This window comes from Numenius arquata, chromosome 2 (genome assembly GCF_964106895.1).
Source record: "Numenius arquata chromosome 2, bNumArq3.hap1.1, whole genome shotgun sequence".
Lineage (NCBI taxonomy): Eukaryota > Metazoa > Chordata > Aves > Charadriiformes > Scolopacidae > Numenius > Numenius arquata.
In genome coordinates, this window is record NC_133577.1 from 43,479,856 (window position 1) to 43,502,700 (window position 22,845).

Genomic DNA, 22,845 nt, shown 5'->3' on the forward strand with positions numbered 1-22,845 from the left:
AATTACAGAAATTCCATGTTGCTTGCCAGGGCCCACAGAGGGAGAACGTGAGATTTTCTTCTTCCTTGGACATTGTGCATTCTCATCTGATGAGAACTGATGTCTCAATGGCAATCTCACAGCCCTTCTTCAATAGCATCTTCTCTCTTCTTGTACGCCTGTGCAGGTGTGAGCATGACTCCATCTTGTGAGTCTGAAGTCAAACAGAACCACTGTTATCCTCATAAATACCATATGTGAAATTGTGGCCTATCACTTTGCTATTTCTGTCAGTGGGAGCAAGATTTTACAAATCAAAATAATGTGCATGTTTGAATTGGATTACATTCTTTATAAACAGCATCATTGGTAATATAGTGGTAAACCCACTATAATTCTCAACAAAAAGAAAGTTTTATAATCTAATGATAGTCTACTGAGGAACTTTTGCCCCAGAGAGACTCTGGACTATGGCAGAATGTTTTGCAAGACTTAGTCTATTAAGTTAAGGTCCACTGGCAGAATTTGGTGAAGAGCAGGCCTACTTGCACTTGCATGAGGTTGTACAGTTTCTGGTATCTGGCAGAATATACAGAATTAGGATTAATTACTTGAGGATCTTGCTTTTACCAGTAAATACCATTCTGAAATTCAGAGGATACTGTTAAACAATGTAAAGTTACTGCACTGTGTTCAGTGGGAATACTAAGAAAATCATTGGGATTTAGTTCTCTTGAAAATATTGTGTACAGAAATCATCCTAATAAGAATGTTGTCACACACATCAGCAAATTATTTCAATAAATTAATTCAATTTTTTTTTTCCTGGGCACCCATATAATACTTTGTTAAAAATTCTAATTCCATTTGCCAAAGGAGCAAAGAGAACGCATGTAGGCTTGTGAGTGGCATGTACACATTCATGCTGTCCGTGCAGGGACATATTTTAGTCATGTACTTGTAGTCATGACATGGGTACCTGTCACTGTATGCCATGTGGGGATAGCAACAGTTAGATGAGAGGATAGCTGCCACCTGACAAAACTGAGAGTCAAATATTATATCTGTTTGACCAGACTATAAAAAGCCACACTGAATAAACCTGCAGTTAACTTCTGTGTTACGGACACTTCCGGCACTTCAGAGTACAGCCAACTAAGGGGAAACTGCTTCCTTCATGCGACTCAGAACTACCTGCATCACAGGTCCTACACAGTCAGAATATCACGCACCTTCAGCTGGCTTGGAGAAACACTTCTGGAGTTGAACGATGAGGCAGGAAGACCAGGTACAAGATCCTTCTTATATTTCTCAAGGGCTTGAATAAGTCTGTCTCTTTTCTGCTGATCCTTGTCTGTAGATGTAAATTTGTAAACGCGTAAACACAACCCTTTCCAGATTAATCAATGGTCAAGTCATGGAGTATTACTCTTCGTTCTTCTTTTTGCCACTATTCTGTCTCCTCCTCTTAATGCCAAGTAGCAGACAAAGAAGACAATCACTCTCTCACTCTCTACAACTACTTGAAAGGACATTGAAGAGAGGTTGGTGCTGGTCTCTTCTCACAGGTAGTGATAGAACGAGAGGGAATGGCTTTAAGCTGCAACAGGGTAGGTTTAGACTGGACATAAGGAAAAAATTCTTCACAGAAAGAGTGGTCAGACACTGGAATAGGCTGCCCAGGGAGGTGGTTGAGTCACCATCCCTGAACGTATTTAAGAGTCGTTTAGATGTGGTGTTGGGGGATATGGTGTAGGGGAGAACATTGTAGAGTGGGGTTAATGGTTGGACTTGATGATCCCAAGGGTCTTTTCCAACCTGAATGATTCTATGATTCTGATTTTTACAGTTGGTGCTTGCTGCCTCTATGCTCAGCACACATCTGAATCTGAAATAAATGCAAGCCAGGACTCCGTTACATCACTCACGCAGTAAGTAATGAGGTATTGGAGGGATAAAAGAGTATGGCAACATTTTTTTTCCACCTCTTGCACACTCTTTCCCCTATCCTAGTCAGGAGCTGAGGCAATCAAGTAAGGATTCAAGTCTATGTACTAAGTGTTGAGTGACTATAGACTGTGGTCTATGCAGACTGTAATCCCAAGAAAGCGCACCTTTTGTATTGGTCAAAATCAGGCTGCAAAGAGTAGGGTGACACTTCTGCTAACATCTCTCACACAAAAAGGACAGAAAAAGACATAGTCCTTTGGATCTTCCGATCTTACTGAAAATATGCAAGTGAGAGTAGGAATAAGAATACTTATTCTCATAATAAGCATGATTGTTATATATCATATTTTTTATGTATTATATTATATATCAAGTATTATAAACCAATAATAAGAATACACAGGAATAAGAAGGGGATATGCGTTACCCAAGACCACAGAGGCTCACAGGGGCATATTCATGGGTAATGCAAAGCCTCTCACAATTCACTGTCTTTTGTCAGAACCTTACTTTTAGCAATGCAAACAAGAATGATGCATGACCATTTTACCTGCCGTGTTCCTTCCAAGCATAGCTCTGAGAAAAGGGATATGAATTGTGACGTGCAATACCACCTTTCTCTTTGTAGATGGTGTTTAAAACATAACAGCCTCAGCAGTTCTACCTGAAACTAAGGATTCACGCACAAAATATCAGTAAAGTTGGGTCCACTGAGGTCCCGCAAGCTGCATATGGTTTTTTCGGGTTGAAAATGTGGCTCTGTCAGAATTTCCTTGCCCTGTGAAGCTCTGGCACATGGCAGGCCAGCAGAGAGATGTGCTCTACTCCTTCCCCTCAGCTGCAGAGAGTCCTCAAACAGGTAATTCTAGAGGGTTAGCAAGGCTTCAGGTGAGCTGCTGAAATGTGACTTCTGGCTGTGTGATGTTACTGTGAATAATACTGACTTATTCCTGACAAAATGCACAACTGGTTCTTGATTAGCCTAGGGCCCCCTTACCCTCTTACACTGCTGTTGTGGCAACGTACTAGAATTTATGCTCACAATTACCTGCAAATTTTTTGCTAATAAGAAGCAACTCCTCCTGCTCTGAACTGGTGTAATTGCAGCACATCTCACTAGTAACGTGACAGAATAATGCTTGAAACATGGCAAAGCAGCACTTACTGCAGATTTTCTTTTGAGGGGGAGACACATCGACCTGAATTTAGTATTGCACATTCTGACTTAGCAGAAGGGTTACGGAGTTTTCGTTTGTCTTAAAGAAAGTAATATTTCTTTCAGAAAACGAATAGCTGAGACTTGTTTTTAAAAAAAACAACAAACACTAACCCCAACATTTAAATACTGCACTAAATAGTTGGCTCCTCTGAAGTTTGTGATGGCTTTTGTATGGGGCACCCCAATCCCTTGACAATTCCCCTGAAAGGTGGCCTCAAGGCCATTGAAAAAAAAACAGATTTCACTAACAGCTAAAACTGATATAGTCTCCCGGGACATGTAATCTGGCTTTCCAGTCTTGCATAGACATGAGTTCGTAGCATCATCCTATTAAGAAAAACATGTTGACAATGCTAAATCCTATTTGGATGACTGGGAAGCAGGATTATACAACTCACTGGAACAAATAACAAAATGTACTTGCTCAATCGCATTCATGCAGAGATTAATACCTTCCCCTTTTATCTAGGTTTGTACAGTGCCCAATCAAAGAACCCCCCAATTCTGATTAAAAACTGCATTCTGCAGTCATATGAAAAATGACAGACAAGGCAGCTTGCTGAAGTGTCTGTGCAACAGCACTGCCAGTCAGGATACCTGGCTTCTCTCATGGCCAGTGCCAATGACTTGTGAGGCCTTGGGAAAAGGTGACGTCTGTGCCTCTCCGCTCTTCTGCATGTGCTGTCTGTCTGTGCGCAGGTGAGGCAGGATGACAACTGTCTACTCGAGGCATGGCTGAGTCTTCAGCAAGCCTTGCCAAGGACAAGAAAATAAAATGTTCCAGGTCAAAGAGCCACAGGTTTTTAACAGGCTTTGTCTAGTATTTTACTGATATTTTTACTATAAATACAGGTTATAAATGCGCCACAAGTCATTAAGCCTATTTAAACAACTACTATTCCACTGCATTAGAGTTTTTTTGTTTTGATTGGTTAGCAAAAGCTCCTGGGCCAGAACGTCTCATAGCAATTCTCCTTCCCCTTCCCTAACAGACGCCAGGATTCACTGCCCAGACTGTTAGGTTTTGTGTGTGCCTTGGCCACGTGAGACGGACTGAGGGGTCCTGCAGCACATCCTGGTTTGCTGACACGTCTGCTGAGCGATTTATTTGCCTCCCCACCTTCTAGCCCTGCTATCTCCAGTTTCTCTTCCCTCACTATTTTTTCCTCATTCACATTTTTCCCTATGCCCCTTTTCATAATACCAGGGCTGCAGAGTCTCGCCAGCTCCCAGGGTCCATCGGCTGCCAGCAGAGCTCCAGGCTGCTTCCTTTTGAAGCTTCCCTCCTCCTACACTTCCCTTCCTAAAATGACCTCGCCCCGCGGTGACCTGGCATGCTCCCCAGATGCATGAATGAAAGGCCTAAGAGAGGAAGTCATTCTTAGGTCTTCAGGTCACGTTGTTGGCTTTCACATGTATTCCCTTATGGTTCTGTTTGAAAGTCAGCTGCGACCGTGCCACACCGAGCAGCCCGGCCCAGCCACACGGGCTGCTCCTCGGCAAGAGCTGCGTAAGGAGAAAAGGATCACCTGCCCGTTCTGCCTTTCTCCAAATACTTTTTAATAACAACTAGTAATGACCAAGAACAAAAAAGAAATTAACATGCAAAGTTTGTATCCCAAATTATAGGTGTTTGGGGTTTTTTCTTTTTCTTTTAGAAAAGCAAAAATTAGACATCCCTTGCCTTCTGATCTCATGTCCTAGCTGAAGTCTTTAAGAACTGGCTGTAGTTTACAGTTAAAACCATATCTGGGAATAATTAATTGGGGGAGAGGGGGAGGGCAAGGTTTCACCTACAGAAGCATATAATGATGCAGTGTGTCACCTGAATCCTCTCAGGACTTGACTACTTTTATTCCTGTAACAGCCAGTATCTCTTGACTACCTTTTTACTGCTTCCCAGGGAATCGAATCATGTGGTATGGCCAGCAGAGCAGTTATTTAGACAAATGTATTCAACAGCCTTTCTGTTAAGCTCATTTATTTGCTAATTTATCATCCTTCCTACTGTGGCAAGTGTTAATTTATCAGTGCTATTATACAATTTCACTGGTACTTGTACTGGTATCTGGTACTTGTCAATGCTTCAAATGTACAGAAAATAGAAGAGATTTAGTTGAAATCTGGTCCTTTGAAAAACACAGGAAGATTCAGATACTACAGCCCCCACTCTGTTTTCCTGGCAGTTCTTGTTGCTTGTCAGTTAATAAAACATCTTGTCTCTCCTTTGCTGCTGTATGAAATGCAAAATGAATGGACACAAACTTACTCAACGTAGTAGAAGGAGCTTAGCTGATCATATTGGTCAATAGGAATGAAACAAACTAAACCACCTCTTTTTTTTTTTTTTTTTTTTTTTTTTTTAAATCTAATGCTTTTCTGTTATCTTTATCTTAAATAGAAAGAAGAGCCGGCAAGCACCTCAGACTGATTCCACAGCTGCCTCCTAGAAACAGAAGGTTATTTTCAGGTCTAAGACAGAACATTATGGCCCAAGTATGAACATGGGATATGAAGCCGGAACAGCCTTCCCCGAAGTTGTTTACCAGATGTTACAAAACTCAGTGATTATAGTTAGAAATAGAATCCACACCTTGGCTCATGCCTTCATTTTTGGCTTGCAGTGGGAGTTCTGGTTTAATTCCTACCAAGTGTTTTAAAAGAGTTGGCTGATATTTAACTCCTGATGAGTTTTGAAACAACAAGGAAATTTTCAAAGGGCTGTTGGGGAAAAAGAAGAGCAAAAGTGGTAAATGAACTCCAGGCTGATATCGGCTCTGAGCATAACAACTGAATGGCTGTTAAAAGACTCTGTTAAAGTAAATAATGTGAGCAACCCCAATCAAAATGGTTTAAAAAAGATCACCATGCTAACTTGATAAGAAGAAAAAGAGAGATTCTGATTGTGGTTGAGTGAGATAAAGGTGCTAGTTTAAAAGACTTCTGGAAGCTCCCTGGCTTTGTTCTGCATGACATTTTGACTAAGCAATTGGAACACTACAAAATTACATGGGTTTACAAAATGGCTAACTGGCAGATCTGAAATAGTAATTAGAAGTGAGGACTCCTTGCAAGGCAGGTGTTTCTAATGCAAAGATCATTTTTTATGTTATATTATTAGTTTATTTCTTTCAGTTATCTGAAAGAAAACATAAAATCATTCTTCATAAAGCTTGAACAACTACCATTGGGGAACTGGTGAATAATAAAGGGGTGGTTAACACAGTGATCTGTATCACTCAATGAGGTAGATATAGGCAAGCAGTATACTTTTCAGCATGGATAATGGAACATGTCCGTTCAGAAAATGCGGGCTCTAACTTAAAGGAGGTGAGTCTTATCTGGAAATCAGTGTCACTGAAAAACATTCATACCTTCTCCTAGACAGACAGCTGCCTGTAATTTCCCACAGTGACAGTGTAGCCAAAACCGGTGTGATACCATTGCCTACGAAGAGTGGATATCTCAAGTGTAAGTCCAATGACCCTTTACTGCATTTTCCTTTGACAGGTGAATGGCTGCTACTGGAATTATATATCCTGCTCTAAAACTTCACTACTCAAAAAACATTTATAATTTGGGAAGGATGCAGAGAAGATCCATAAGAATGATGAAGTCTGGAGAACACTCTTCATGGTGACAGGTTTAAGGAGCTCAATGTATTTAGTTCCTCAAAAGGATGGTTAAGAAAAATCTTTATTCTAGTTTATAAACACCCGTAGAAAGAGCAGAAATTAAACAACACAATTTGTCAAGCACAACACAATTTACCAAGGCTGAACAAATTCATCCTAAAAGAAAGTAGTGTGTTCCTCATAGCAAGGTAAGTTAGCCTTTGGAACAGTTTAATGAGAAGTGGGATGTAAATAAATAAGGTTTGGACATACTTCTAAACCCTTCCCCCCAACTCTGTAAAACAGCAATGAATGGAGAGGAGACTTAGGGAAAAAACAGGCAATATAACCACAACAGTTTACTCTCACTGTGTCTGTGAAACATGTCAGTCATCATGGATCATCTATCAACTTATCTCAAATATAATTTTTTCTCAATTTTTGCTGCTATATTTAACTGATGTAATCTCAGATTTTTCAACCAGTGCAATACAAAGGGACACAAGGACAGTTGCTCATGATGTTCACATCTATGGGCCAAATGCTTCAGTTTGCACTGGTAATAGTTTGTCTGGTGCAGGCACTGCTTATTTTGGCATTTCAGAGCAAATAAGACCATTCCTTTAGCAGAAACCAGTGAGTGAGGCTCAAGTGCTTAGACTTGATTTCTGATGCTCTTTGCCTTGCTAGCTATCATTATGAAAAGCCTATGTTGGCACATTGATCTGCAATATGTGGGTGTTTTTTAAGCCCCAAGCTCTGGTACAGCATTATTTGTTTTCTTCAATATTTAAATGCTGCAATACTAGCAAGTGACTGGATAACAACAATTTTTTAGGGGAATAGAAGTCTCTGAGATGCCAGGTGTACTCAGTACACATTGCTAAGCAACACTGCCTGTTGTTTGCCATGTTGTTTTCTAATCCCGTGCCAAATTCTGCACATTTTGTTAACGTGAGTGCTCATGCTGATGTTAACAGGAATTTCCACAGGAGAAAGGCAAGAAGTAATGGGCTTTCCATAACAAACCAATTCTGCAATTCTGAACTGCTTGAAATCTTTGGCCATAACCCACGTCTGCTGCGACTGGTTCTGCCTTATTGACAAATTAATGGACACCAATGGAGCTGACAGCACGTGACGCATCCTTCATAGACCACATCAAGATAAAGAAAGAACACACTCTTTTCTGTTATTTGAGCAAGGACAAGATTTGGCATTTGTTTTACTTGCTTACTTAGGGGAAATAGTCTTTCTTTCGTAATCTTTTAGTGAGTATAGATAAGATATAGTCAAAAGGTGAGGTTCATAGCTCAGTAACTACCACCCGCTCTTAACCTCTAAGTATTCACAACTTCCCGCATAAGCAAATAAGAGCAAACTCTGACACTTAGTGCATCTCCCATTCTTGCAGCCTGTTTCTCATGTAAAGCATGTTTCAGCACATTTCTGATACAAAAGGCCAGATCACCCTCCCTCTGATCAGTACAGATTTACAATTGTAATTTACACTGGGAAAAGGTGGTCCAACAGAGGGGTACATCCAGCATATTGCTTTTGATTTTTTAAGAACGTCATCTCCCAAGTTACTGAAAATTGGTAAAATTTCTTTAGCCAAGGTACATATTTCCATCTCTTACCTGAAGCCAACAGTGGAGGATGCTCAATTGTCAACTCTGCTTTATGCCAAAGAGTGATCAAGAATTTCTTTCTAGAATTTCTGTTGCATTACCAAACAAAATTTCCTATAGCGAAGTCACTCGTTATTTGAACTGATTCTATATTTTGTGGTGAAAAGACATTATTGGAAAGGCCAGAAGTAGAAGTCATAACATCTGTCTGCAGATCACTGACAGGAATGTACAAGTCTCTAGAGGGATAATGACACTTTGTTTTGGTACTGATGTTGTACAGAGGTAGTCAAGAAGGGAAGGAATTCTAGAAGTACAAGAGAAATGTCAAGATACCTCATCCCTGTTTAAAGTACTGTCTGATTTCTTACATATGCTACTTTCTCCTTTGGCAGCGTTGTAGGAACGCAAAGTTACAATTGTCAGCGCACAATGGTTATGACAAGACTGCTGCTCTCTGCATCCTCCAGTAGCTCCCACTACCACCTTCCTCCCCTTTTACAAATACTCCTTTCAACAGCGCTGACTCTCAAATTGACGGGAAGGATGGTTTTGTGATTAAAGCACTGCGGTGGGACTTAGAAAACTATCACTTAATTTCCAGCTCTACAACAGGCTCCAGTGTGATCACAGGTATGTTAATTAATCTCTGGTGTCTTAATTTTTTCCCTGTAAAAGAGGATGATAGCACACATTTACTCTGTTCTAGCTGGCACATCATTTTGGGCAGATATCCCCAGAAGATATACTGTGCAGTGGCTACCATAATGGAACTCAGATCCCAAATGGAGCTGCTAGTGTAGCGTAGGATTCGAAGTGTGAGAAGAAGAATTTATGAACCAGACTGGTTGTTTAATCATTGATAGCTGAATGACGCAGTGTAGTCATACACTGGATATTCCCTTCATTGCAGCTCCCTTGTAATGGTGATATACACATTTATTTTTTACAGACTGCAAAATTTATTATTAAAAACCATCTCACTAACGCTCCATAAACTTACAATGATAGAAAATTGATGTTTGCATATATAAACACATTAATATTCACTGTTTGCTAAATGATCCATTCAATTGCCCAAGATTAGTGACAGCTAAGATTCTACATCTGAAAGAATAAAATTATGTTTACATAATTGACTCTATAGATTATGCACACAAACCGTAGATAAAATGCTGCGATTTTGTATGACTTGAACTGCCTGGAGGAACAACTTGTTCTTTTTCACAGGTGTTATGGTCTTGAAAGTTGCAAAGCAACTTAATTTTAAACTGGTTAAACCCGAATGGAAATTATTATTTTGACTAATGTCTGTCTCATGCAGAGAATTAGAAAGGGAAAAACATAGGTTATAAAAAGACCACTGTGTGCCATATCTAAGCACTTAAGTACTCTGCTGGTACACAGAAAAAATAAAATTCCTCTTAAAGAGAGCTACTATTCCATTTTCCAATTACTAAAGCATGTGTTTCTGCACACATTTGTATGTACTTTTGACTTTCATATTTATAAAAATTAGTCACAGCACATGGAGCAATTATATGGTCAATACTCCATAAAAGGTATTTTTGGAGTATGTGGCAGTTTCTCATGTACTTACATGCATGTAATGGCCTCAGGTACTTACATGAGGCCACATAGCCTCATGTACTTACATATAATATTACTTGTAATTCCTTTTGGGTAAATGTATAGACTTTACTTCTAAAAGTGCAAGGGAATTGTGCAGAATATGCAACGGTCTGAATAGCTCATTTTGCCGTTGTAAGTAGTTGACCTTGGCTTGGTAATCAAATCATAGCTCAACAGAGAGGAGAAGGAATGGCTTTGTCTTACAGCCAGCAACACGGAGCCCTAAAGGTGCACCCAGAGAGTCAGATTTACTTTAGGTCTTCCTTCAGGAGATTCTTTAACTTGTGTAGAGTAAGCCTGAGGCACCTGACCACTTCCTACCGCAGCTTCACTATGTTGGTGTGCTTGTTTTGCTGGACTGCTACCCAATACTCTGCTAACGGAAGCAGACCAGATACTACAAAAACAGGAGTAAAACAAGATATGAGACCAGGCCTTGGTGGAGTCGCTCTCATTCCTGGAATGGGAGAGTAGGAAGAGAATTAGGGCAGGGTGTCCTGGACTACCACACTTCCTTGGAGTGGTGGACTGAGTGTGACGGAGCCAAAGAGCTGAGCTTTCGTAAGGGATTTTCAGAACTGCAGGACCAACTAACGATTTGGGTGGCTCACTTTTCTCTATGAAGTGTGGGTTACCTTTATGGATTCCCTTGTTAAGGACTGGTTTTGATTAATCTTTCATGAGTGTTAAGTTTTTCCTAGTTTCCTGCCAGTTCATCTGGGACAGCTTCATTGGTACATCAGCCAAGGTTTCTGTTCCTCTTAGTGAGCTGATCAGCCTCAGGAGACCTGACTCAAGCTTGGGCTCTGTGAATCTGGGGCAGAGCATCACAGTATCATGGAAATGCTGGTTGGAAGAGAATTCTAGAGCTGGTCATCGGAACACTCTCTCATGCTTCCAAGGTCAACGAATGTTATTCAGCTGCTTATTATTAATTAATTGTTAATTGTTAATCCCTAATAACTGAGAAATTGGGAGGACTCCCTGGGTGCAAAAGGTAAGTTTAATTCTTAAGCTCAATGCTGTATAAATAAATAAAGTATCTGATTTAAAACAAAATTATTTTGAATTTTCTCCTTTGTTGAAATAGAAACAATGCCTCAAAATGAATTATTTTTTTTTCCCCAGAAATTTCACATTTCCATTGGAACAGAAATTCTTCTTTTTGATCACGAAGACACCCTTCTGAAACCTGGTCACTGGCGTGTTCAGCAGAACATCGTATGCTCTTTCCATGTTTATTAGATGCTCTTTCTAGCAAATGTGGCTTCTGCTGAGAGTAAGAAATGCAAATATCCTCCTAGCCAGACATTTTCCACACTACGATGGCCAAGGAATCACTGTTTTCACAGTAGTTTCATAAGTCATGCTGCTCTCATGACTCTTAAAACACCTCTGTTTAATTTTATCTCCACAAGAACACTTATGATGATGAACTGTATCTCCTATATTCCTGATCTCTGATGCACCTCCAGCTAATATACCTAGTCTTAAAGCAGGGGACAGATATGTGTTTCCATTGATGAGAGCTGAAAAATGGACTGTGATTCTTAGAATGAGAACACCAGAGATGCAGTCTTACTGCTACGACAAAGCCAACAGCATGTTGGAGAGAAAGGACTGCTCAGGAGGCTTCATGTTACCTGTTTCTCCCTGACTTATAAGTTTGTGCGATTTCAACAGCATTTCAAATGTTACTCTGACAGAAAAGAGACACAACTATTCTTTCACCCTTGTATCCAGCGACAGGATACATGGGAACGGTTCAAAGCTGTGCCAGGGGAGATTTAGGCTGGACATTAGGAAGCATTTCGTTACCGAGAGAGTGGTCAAACACTGGAACAGGCTTCCTAGGGATGTGGTGTATGCCCCAAGCCTGTCAGTGTTTAAGACGCATATGGACATTGTCCTTAATGACATGCTTTAACTTGGTCAGCCCTGAATTGGTCAGGTGGTTGGACTAGATAATCGTTGTATGTCCCTTCTGACTGAAATATTCTAGTCCAGTCTAGTCTAGTCTAGTCTATTCACACAAACTGATGAAAGCTGGCACTTGTAATGCTTTATGAACTTCATTTAAAGATTGTTAGAAGAATTTTTCATATGAAACAATATCAGCTAATTCAATGACACCCTTACCAACTGCAACATTAGTAACTTCATGAAATCTAAACCAGCAAAAAGCCCAATGAAGCACTGAATTTAAAACAGCGCCCTTCTAAACCCCAAAATTGAAAATCCAAGCTATAACTGAAGACATTGAGGAGAAAGTCCTATATATTGCACGTCTCCCACTTTGTCTATACAGTTCTAAATCTAAAGTGCACCAGTACAGACAGCTTGTGAAATCGTGCATTTTCAGATTGTCAAAAAAGCTAATTATTTGCAGTGTTTTGTCTGCAGTACATTTATTCATAAAGTGAAACAAAGCACTGCACATTGTATTTTCTTCTGTCTTTTCAGAACTAATCTTTGTAGCTGTTTGAATTTTTTTTTTCTTTATTTTAGTAGGTTTGCATATGTCTGCATCACTACGGAGTGACCTGAATTTTCTTCTTGCAGCCTACCATTGAAACACATGCTATCCAACACAGATCAAACATTTGGAAAACAAGGTTATACCTATCTGAGTGTTTGGACTGAGAACAGGTTAGAAATCGTACTGCATCAGAATGTGTATCTGTCAAAGCTCTGATAAATTTCAAGGTTTTAAAAGCACATCGTACTTAGTAACTAGTAACAGCAATAGCAGGGGATTGTTGTGGGAGAAAATTTTCATGGAAAGAAGAAAACGCTGTAATCTTGTACTAAGCATAAAATTAATTTTGTCCTCCTATTATTCTAGTAGGCTGGCAAAACAGCCTTCATTTATTTTGTGTCTTTGAATATGCAAATGATAAACAGAAGCCTATTTTTGTAGGCATAAAGTCATTTTATACTGCTCAAACAATTTGCACATCAACCCATTAGCAGCAGCTGTACCTTCATTGTGCTACTGCCCTACTTAAAACATCTGAAGACCTAAGTTCTGCTGCACCTTTTCATTGTGACTTCAAAATTTTCAGTTTTATCCTTTGAGGGACAAAACTTCTTGAGCCAAAATGGATGTTTCTGGAGCTAACCTGTTAGAAAAAGGGCTTAGGTGATACATAGTATCTTTTAGTGAAGATAAATATTAAATGACAAAAGTGATTTGCATTTCCCCAATGGGCTACTGACAAAAATGATGTTGGCTCCTCACTTTCTCTGACTGAAAATCCTATGTTATGGTCTCTATGTGCACCAGGAGCCTTGTACTCATGTGGGCTTCTAAATTAAGAGAAACTCCACACAACAATACAGTCCTGTTTGGCTATGTAAGAGGAATACCTTCCTAAGAAAGCATTATGAGAAACACAGATAATGTTTCTCTCTGATACCTGATCTAGGAAAACTGACTCTTGTAGCTAACGCAGGTCGTTGAGCAAATTCTACGTCCTCATGATCTTCATAGGTACGATGCTGCTCCTCTCCCACTTTGGTGTCAGAATTACCTCTCTGTCAAAGATTAACATTCTAAGAAAGCTTCTACAGCATTTCATTCTGTTACTGCATCACTGTTTTCATAAAGTGTTTAATTGAAAATACTGAATTTAAAATTATTTGATAAAAGACATCCCTGCAAAAAAAAAGAATAACATACTGTTGAGAATGAGGAGTTAAAAAACAAAGAGAATTTTGACTGTGATGTATTACAATCCTGAACTTGTTCTCTTGCTTTCCTGTACTGAAGATCTCATATGATCCATTTTTTCTGAATCTTTATGGGCAAAAGTTTTGTTTGCCTTCTTGACTTGTGTGTATCTTGCTTGAGCAACTGCATCTCACCATTGCCTTTAAGATATCTTTGCTTCCAATGATGTTATACCCCGCTCAGAGCAATGGCCTACTGCAATCTCTGATACATGTTTCCCACTATGAATGTGCTATTGAAAAATAGAAGCTTTCATTCTTCCAGCCTTTTAAATTTCATTTTAAAATGGGGGTTTCCTGTGTAGAAAGTGTGTGTGCTGCCATGTACCTAACTATCAAACAGAGAAGTAGCATATGCCTCACAACCTGGTGAATGGAGAAAACTAAGCAACATCCCAGAGTGAATGCTCTGTTTCCAGGGAAAGGGATGAATGTATTGCTTTTCATCAATCTTTCTTCCTTTCAAGGAAGGAAGGGCAGGAGAGACTCTGCCTACACATTGGGTACCGCAGGCTTCTGCCAAGAGGTGGCGTTAAGGTGCAACGTTCTCTTACCAAAACTCCGTTAATTTCTCAAAACCTGTTTTAGCTGTAGTATTCCTGATGCCCAGAGACACACGATGCAGTTAAGGAAATAAAAAAATACAGTGCGGATTGGCAAGGAATTCAATGGGCCAGTGGTCTGAGATTAGACTGGAAAACTAAAGCAATTCATTCTTCCAAAAGACCTGTTGCTTAAAGTATGTATATAAAAGAATTCCACAGTCTGCAAGTTAGGTGTATCTGTGCAAACATGAACCAAGTGCTAGATACAGCTATTAAGTTAGATACTAGATTAGATATTAGTTACTATATACTATCATCTTAATCACAATGAAGCATATTTTTGGCACGTACATTCCTCTTTAGAAAATCTTCATCATAAAAGAAGACAAGTATTTCCAAACCAAACAAATGGAGCCAGTCCTATTTTGAAAACAAACCAGAACTACTCACATTTAACACTGGTATGCAAACTCTTTGGTGCAGATGAGTCAACAGCAGCTGTATTAACAAAAAGAAGGTTCAGTCCAATGAAACACTAACATTACAAATAATCATACAAAAATCAATAGAGGTGAAACTGATTATCCTAAGGTGTGGAAGTCCCTGTGGGAATGTGGTACCAGTCTGCATAATATTAGCAGATCTATGAACTACTAAATCCCATTGTTTCCCTAGTGATGTACACTAATTTCTTTCTATTTCCTGTTATTATCTTGGCCAAGGGTCAGCTCTCAAAAGCTAGCATAGCTTAAATGTAGTGAAGTTAATTGAGTTACGCCAACTACAATTACACCAGTTTCACCAACTGAGGATTTGCCCCTTGTCTTTATTTGGGTAAAAGCATAAGTAAGAGAAGTGCCTCAGCAGTGCTGCTGTTGGTTCAAAATCAAACCTGGGTCTGAATTTTCTGGCATTCACCCATAGATATATAAGTAAGAGCCAGTACAGCTACACATACTAACCTTCATTTTAGTTTACAATTTAAGAAAAGCTGTACTCCGTTTGTATTGGCGTCTACTGCTACCCAGAAAGTTTATATTTCAGGGATGAGTAGAAGTGTTGCTATCAGCCAGGGGAAATTGGCAAGTGAGGCTCCAAGAGTGAGATTCAAGTTGTCCCTAGGCTCAGGGTCATCAGTTCTTCATCATTCTAGCAATAGGAGTTACTTGATTATACAATTACATAGGCAGTTTTGTACACAGCATTTTCTGTTATTCGGCCATTTGTTTTTCTTTGTAAAAGGTTAAATCAAGTGAACTTCAAGGAACCAAGCCCTGCCACTCTATTGCTGCACACTCTTCATTAAGTCATGTGTCCATACAGCAGATGGTATGGATGTTAATGGAGCTGTGCATGTACCTGGATACAGCTGAGGTATAGGGGAAATACTATTCTTGATTGTGGAGGGAAAAGCAATCACCTAGGAGAAGTTCAATATTCTAGTTTCATTTGAAGGACATTGACTCCATTTCCATCCAAGACACTTTTGTGATTACTGCCAAATGTCACAGCAAATTGGAGTTTGTATGAGTGCTCCAATGTTTCAGACATGCAAGGCCAGCTACTATCTGGAGAGAGGCCAACTAGGCTGTATTTTAAAAAGCAGATGTGTTTCAAAAAGATTGGAGAATATTTAGAAGGATACTGGAGAAGGCCTCAATGCTGACCAGATTTTTCAGAGGCACAAAATCCTATCATCTCCTACAGAACACGTAACAAGTTAGTACTTCAGAGCAAAGGTATGTACAGAAGAGAACTTTGATATCCTTGCAATATTGCAGTGTTTAATTTGTATGCAAAAGTTTAGCTCTACAAGGAAAACCTGTAGGAATGAAGCACTATAAAAGTAACATAAGCGTTTTGATATTAAAGGCTCCTGCTCTAGTATGCTCCAGATATGACTTTTGAGAACTATAACTTCAGATGGTGAAACACCTAAGAATTAGAAATTTTAGCCACTGGAAATTTTGATTAGCACCTACCGTGAGAAGATATTTCCAGCTTGATTGAATTTTGCTACAGACAAGCCGGACTGACATTGGAAAAAAGGAAAATGGAAACCTACTTGGAAACAAAGCACTTGGCTCCTTTTATGCCAATAATATCTTCTGTGTATTTTCTTCAGAGCTTTAAGAATGTAATAGACAGGAAGACTGCAAAGCATCTTTGTTTCTTCCTTTTATTTTATCTTCGCTCCCTCATTTAGGATTTACCAGTTCAGAATAAAACAAATTTAAGTTATGTACGACAGTCTTTGCTGTTCTTAATTAGTCCTGATGCTTTTCTATATTTATGAGCAATGCACTAGGATGTGAATTCTACAGTCCTTAGAGTTCACTGTCTCTGTGACATTAGCCATGCCAAAGCAAAAGTCATTTAAGTACAACAGTGTACAGCAGCAATCTAGCCTCCAGCTCCCAATATGAGTGGGATGGTCATGAACTGTAGCACGGTGGAGGTCATGAATACCATGTTCTGATACCATGATAAAAAGACACACTAGATTTGAGCTAAGTAGTTTAAAACAAAGCATTTGGCACTGCAAATTGATGAAAGAATTGGTCATCAGCAATCTCATCTATTGTTCGAAAGCCATGTGTTATTATAAAGCTTACTGGTTATCAGTGAATTGTTTGGTTAGAAAGCCTTGGGAACCCAAGGACTGGACATCTTGCAGTGACCTAACTACAGCTGTGACCATTCAACTCCAGTAGTTTTCATCTGTACTTGAAGCACCAGGAAGTTTACACAGCTCCAGACAACTGATGGAGGACACTTTTTTATTCTAAATTCTCATACTAGTGGTTTGCAGCTATTTACAGGAGAGAGGGTATTTGAAAAGCCCTCTCAAACATGAAACTTCCCTCTAGGTTATTTAGGACTGATACTGCAACTTTCTAGACATCAAAAACTCTAAACTTCCTGTAACTCTTCAGTGGTTTCTCCCAATTAAATAGGTACCTGTCCTGGTTCTCATTTTACCTTTCCTTTTCGTCAACTGCCATATAAATCTAAACAGAAACCACTATTAAAATAACACAGGAGAATTAAATAATATTTCCTTTCCTAACATGAGCTTGTCATTCTGTGGAATGGTTTGACCTTGTAGACTTTACGTCTCTCAACAGTTAGGACTGCTTCTCCCAAGACAAGGTTACAGTTCCAATCAATTGTTCTACGTATCTCCTCTTTTAGGGCACACCATGTTATGCCTCACTTTTAAATCCTCCTACAGTGTTGAGTTATTGACAAGTAGGAAAGAAAGGGGAAGAAATTCATGAGCCAGCCAAAACTAAGGGCAACCAACATACCCTTGACTATGATTTCATCTTTCAGCTACATAGATATTGTCATCATCAAAGACTGTACAAACCTTTGACAGACATCAGTTTCTTGTAATGAGCAGCCATGTGATCTTGAATGATGTACTGTTTGGAGAGCTTGCAGGAAGGTCCAGGAGAAAAAGCTGCAAGAGGTTAAAGTCTTAATTATTCAACAGGGCAAGAAATGTCTCAGGCAACAATCACAGAATGGTTAGAATTGAAAGGGACCTTAAAGATCATCTAGTTCCAGCCCCTCTGAAAACATTTTAATATTTATGATCTCCTGCTTGCAATAAAATCAAGTCAATATTCATTCATTTCTTTCAAAAAGTAAGTGTAACACAAAGAGTAACATGAAAAAGTGGTAAGTTATTCTCATTTTGCATGTTTTTGAATACCCGAGAATTATGGCTTGCAATAAGTAATGTATGAGCCTTGGATATTATAGAACACTGGAGAATAAGAGAGGATCTCACTGTTTAATATCTGATATAATAAAAATTACATTTTGAAAGATTTAATGCTAGAGAGTAGAACAAAGTACTGTAAAAAACTGTATATGAATATCTTACCTGTTGGTAATACCAGGCCTAACTCTAACACTCTGTAGCAAGGAAAATGAACTGGATATATGCAAAGACAGAAGTGGGCCCAGAAAAGGAGCCAGGAGGTAGAACAGAAATGTGTTATGCACAGACTGACCATGACACCCTTCTGAATCTCTAACCCACAAGACTCCTCAGATTAGGAAGAATTTGTCTCTGTATCTGACATAAGTTCATTAGCCCAGAAAAAAAGCCAAGAAGCACATAAGCATTTACTCATTTTAAATATTTACCTGCTACTGTGGCTGAGATAGATCATTGTATTTCAACCTGTCTCCAAACAAAAATATTATTTATTGTTTCCTTCTCAAATCATCAGACAGGGTTTGTAGATGGAAAGTTGCTAGTGAATGATATTAAAAAATAAAGAGAATACTGGAAACCAGAAATGTAATGTGCCTTTGGCCTTTCATCCACAGATGCAGAATAGCCCTTACACTGGGATATTCAGCAAATCCAGCCTATTCAGATTTGGCTTTCTGACACAATGAAGTAAATGATTGTTTCATCGCTTGTGTCACCAACATACAATTTCAGCTAATGAATTAGTATCGAAGCTTGTATTGTATTTTGAAAGAATAGGAGACATTGGCTTGAGAGTCTGGAAATAAGTCCTTCTAACCTCAGTTTGGCTGCTTTCTTGCTGTGTTGCTTTTTTCTTGTCTAAATCTCTTGCCTACCAAATGAAACAGTGCTACAAACTGTTTTTCACTGCCAAGGAGTTTGACTACATTCAATGTATTGTGTCATCTTTTGAACAAGAACCATAAGAAAGAACGGGACAGAACACCTAATGCCATATTTGTTGCTTCATTTAGTATTATTTACTAATGTGCTCCTGCAGGTGGCTAAAGGCCTGCCAGATGGGCACCGCTTTCAACAACCTGTCCAGCTGCAGCATCACATCCCAACATGACCAGCCACAGAAAGGTGGTGTTACTTCAGCTCCAGGACCATCCATTCTGATTGTTCATCGAACAACGTGGGCACAGCCAGAGTGTTTCCACCATGACACACACAGGTGTGGAGACATCAGCAGAAATGATGACTCTATGTTTGCTGTAAAGCAATGGAGAACTTGGTGCAAAATTATGAACAAACTGCATTTATCTCGTGTCTCAATGAAATTTAGCATGAGTAGTACAGGTACCACAATGGAACCTGATACTTGAAGCAGGCAGATATAAAGCTCACAAAAGTTCTAATCATGAGCATTTACCATGTGTCCAATTTCAATCAGGGAAACCACTCATGGGTGTCAGTAACATACTAAAGAAATCAAATAGTTAAAATCAGTACTATTCTGTTTCAAAGCTTTTATGTACTTGAGACCAGTAGTTATTCACTTCCAAAACTTTGAAAACCTATTTTTTTTCATCAATTTTGCCAATTGTGCTGTAACTTCCTGCTGGCAAAAGCAACTGGAACAAGCTTTTCAGTAATATCCAGCACCATTCCTAGTTGGTGTAAAGTGGGGTGGCTCTACTGAGTTCAAGGAATGGCAATGCCCTAAATCACAGCAGCTAGAGGCTCTTGTCACTAAGGAAAAGAAAATAGTATTGCGGGAAATGCCCGAAATCTTTCCCTGATTGACAGTGACAGCCTGATTTCAATATATGTAGTGAAAAAGACAGCATGACAGAAGAACAATGTGATAATCCAAACAATATCCGAGGATTAAAAAGGGATGGAAAATCCATTTATAAAAAGAATGCTGAAGATATACAAGGCACTAGTAGTTTAATCTAATTTTTTGTCTTTCATAAAATCTAACTCTATCCTGTGTCCAGAAAATTACTAACATTGTGCAATAAGCAACATTGTGGTTATTCCTATGTAAGGAAAAAAAAAAAAAGGAAATGCTTTTCTTTGGCAGAGACATTCTGTTGAACTTTGGCAAGTCATTTTGTCTTTCTGTGTCTCAATCTCTCTAAAAAAAAGAGGGCATGAAAAAAACACATCCATTTCTCAAAGAAGATGTTTTAAGGATAAAAACAATAAAATGGGGGGATTTAGTGGGTGCCCACCTAAGTATTCCCCATCCCTAGAGAGGGTGATCTTACTTGAGCCAACTAGAAAGATCAAACTTTTTAACAGATTTTTCTTTTATTGTCTTTTACATCTTTGAATAACTTCAGATTGAGGGAAATGTTAAACAGAAATCTTCCAGGAATTTTAAGTAGCCCTGTTATGAGGCTCTGTTGATGGGGCAAACACACGTCAGGTCAAATTGCAGCATTGCTTTCATGTGCTGTAGACCGGCAGAGCTCTCAGGCCCATGTTTGAACAGAATCCAACTTCTGCATTTTCTGCTGTCTTACGGAGATCTCATTTACCTGTAACATTTAGCAATCGCTTTATCCAAGTTTTCAACATTTCAGAGTTTCAACATTGTCTATGTATGAGCACATCTACCTACAGAAAGTTGCCTGCCTTTGAAAACCTTTCTAAACTCTGAGTACTATTGTACTTTCAAGACATTCACATCTTGCTTCTATATATGAGGGAAGATCTCCAGGAAACACAGATTCAAGAACGAGCAATAAAGAACAGCGACAATTCTCTCAACACTGACTTTTTATTTCCTATTTTGTAATGACTTTCCTAGTAATTTATTATAGTCCTGAACGTGTAGTTGCATGATGACTAATTTACCTAGTTTCCACTGATTGAATTGCAAGAGATTACTTCTGCAAATCATGTCTAGAGAATATATCATGTCCAGAAGTATAATGTCGTACCATAAATCCAGTTGTAGCAGCATTAAAGTTTGACTAATACACAATGACAGTGATAAAACATGTCTTTTCCATGTAGCTGAAAAACAAAAATATGCTTTTGAAAAACACAAGATTGACTTTGCTCCTCAGCAGACTGCTAATTCAAAGCAACTACTTTTTGCCTGTTACAGGAGCAAAAACATGTTCTCAAGAACATGTCAGCTATCTCACTCTTTAGAAGAGTAGAATAACTGCAGTGCTGCTATACTGCAAATAGTTTATACCACTGCTAACTGCTAATTCCTACAAGTGGAAATTTCACAACGTGGGGACAAAGCTACATGTATTTATAATCAACAAATAAAAACTGTTCAGTGATACCTACGCCTCAAAAGCTTGGAAATACCAAATTCTTATCTACCCTTCACATTACTGGCAAGTAACTACCTAGCATTGCAAGGAAAGAGCAGTCTCGTACCACAAGCAGTAGTTCACAGTTATGGTCCTGCATCTATATATATCTGTCTACTTCCTCATCTTGTATTTAGAGCCTAAATTTGGAGGGGAGAGGGACCACCTTTTCACTCTGCGTTTGTCTCACGCTTAACAAGGCAGAACATTTGCCCATGCCTATGCCCACAGTGCTTGCTTCAGTGCAGGTAATATAGAAACCAATGAGACAATCTCTCAGCAGAGTGGCCCGGTCAATGGCTGACAAAGGTTTTGCTGATCCTCTTACTTTTGTTCAGCTGCATGGTTATCTCAAGCTTCTCGCCTTCTGGGTACATATTTCTGCCTGTTTTTAGCTACAGGAAGCACTGGCAGGCATTGAGCTTCAGCTTCTGCCTTGAGCATCTACCAGAGGTGTCTGCTTCCGTTCCCTTCACAAAATACATATATATGACTTTATACAGGAAAGCAGTATAACAGATTGCTGAGGTGGGGACACCATAGGTGTCCTCCTCTCAGTCCGCTGGGGTTCCTTTGAAGAGGTGGGAAGAGGAGGATGGCAGGATAATACCCTGTGGGCCCTGAAATGCAGCACACCCTATGTGCAGAGAGGGAAATGCCTCTGACTGCAGCTGGGCTTTGTCAAGAGAGGCAAAGGACTAAAAGGACAAAAATTGAGGGTGGTGACGCTAATTGGTGGTGTGTCTGCCAGCATCTAATTAAGGACTGAAAATATATGGATCTGGAGAAGGTATAGTGGAACAGCATTTCTGAGATGGGAAGCTTCAGACAGAATGGCTTCCTAGCAATTCTTCTACAGGTGCTTGGCAAAGATGCTGACCAGGAAAGCTGCTTGCCTGAATTAAGAAGGTGAGATTTTTTAATAGCAGATATTAGAGGCACTTATCTACTTCATATTGTTTCAATAATAAAATATGTATTTTTAATAATCTCATAACATTCAAGCTGTTATTCCAAAATTGGAGCACACAGGCACCTCTCAAGTATTAATTTGAATACTTACGGCTACTTTTGAGACTCATGTGTCCTCTGAAAGGTCCCATCATGGAGTAAGTAGGCATCATGGCTATCTGGGACCTCTGGTAGGGAAGGCAAACATATTGGTTACATAGTACAGAAGCATTAAGAAATTTTATTATCTTTCCGCAGGTCCTGTGGGGATTACAGAAGAGTCATCTCCTGGCTAGAATGCTACACTACAACTGACCCAGGTATGAAAAAGACTGGCACTTTTGAGTTTACTTTCTTCGCCAGATTACTTCTGTTTGTTTTAATCCCTACCAATTATTATGACCCTTTTGACCACATATGCTGAGAGAAAATTCCCTGTTACAATAGCATCGACAGGGCAGTTTTCTGCAGGCCACAAAAATGAGCCATGGCATTGCGCAAATGTCACATATTTTGCAATCTCAGAGATCGTC

General features: G+C 39.3%; 1 protein-coding gene across 1 annotated transcript in view; it reads right to left on the reverse strand.

The window, feature by feature from the left end:
* LOC141474298 (spermatogenesis-associated protein 7 homolog) overlaps positions 1 to 22,485 on the reverse strand; it is a 39,271-nt gene extending 16,786 nt beyond the window's left edge. Inside the window, exons 1-4 of the mRNA XM_074162143.1 lie at positions 22,425 to 22,485; positions 17,676 to 17,768; positions 14,753 to 14,800; positions 1,212 to 1,333 (exon numbers count right to left, since the gene is read on the reverse strand). Of these exons, the coding sequence (XP_074018244.1) occupies positions 1,212 to 1,333; positions 14,753 to 14,800; positions 17,676 to 17,768; positions 22,425 to 22,485 (324 nt within the window). The remainder of the gene's footprint in view (positions 1 to 1,211; positions 1,334 to 14,752; positions 14,801 to 17,675; positions 17,769 to 22,424) is intronic.
* Positions 22,486 to 22,845: the final 360 nt, after the last annotated feature.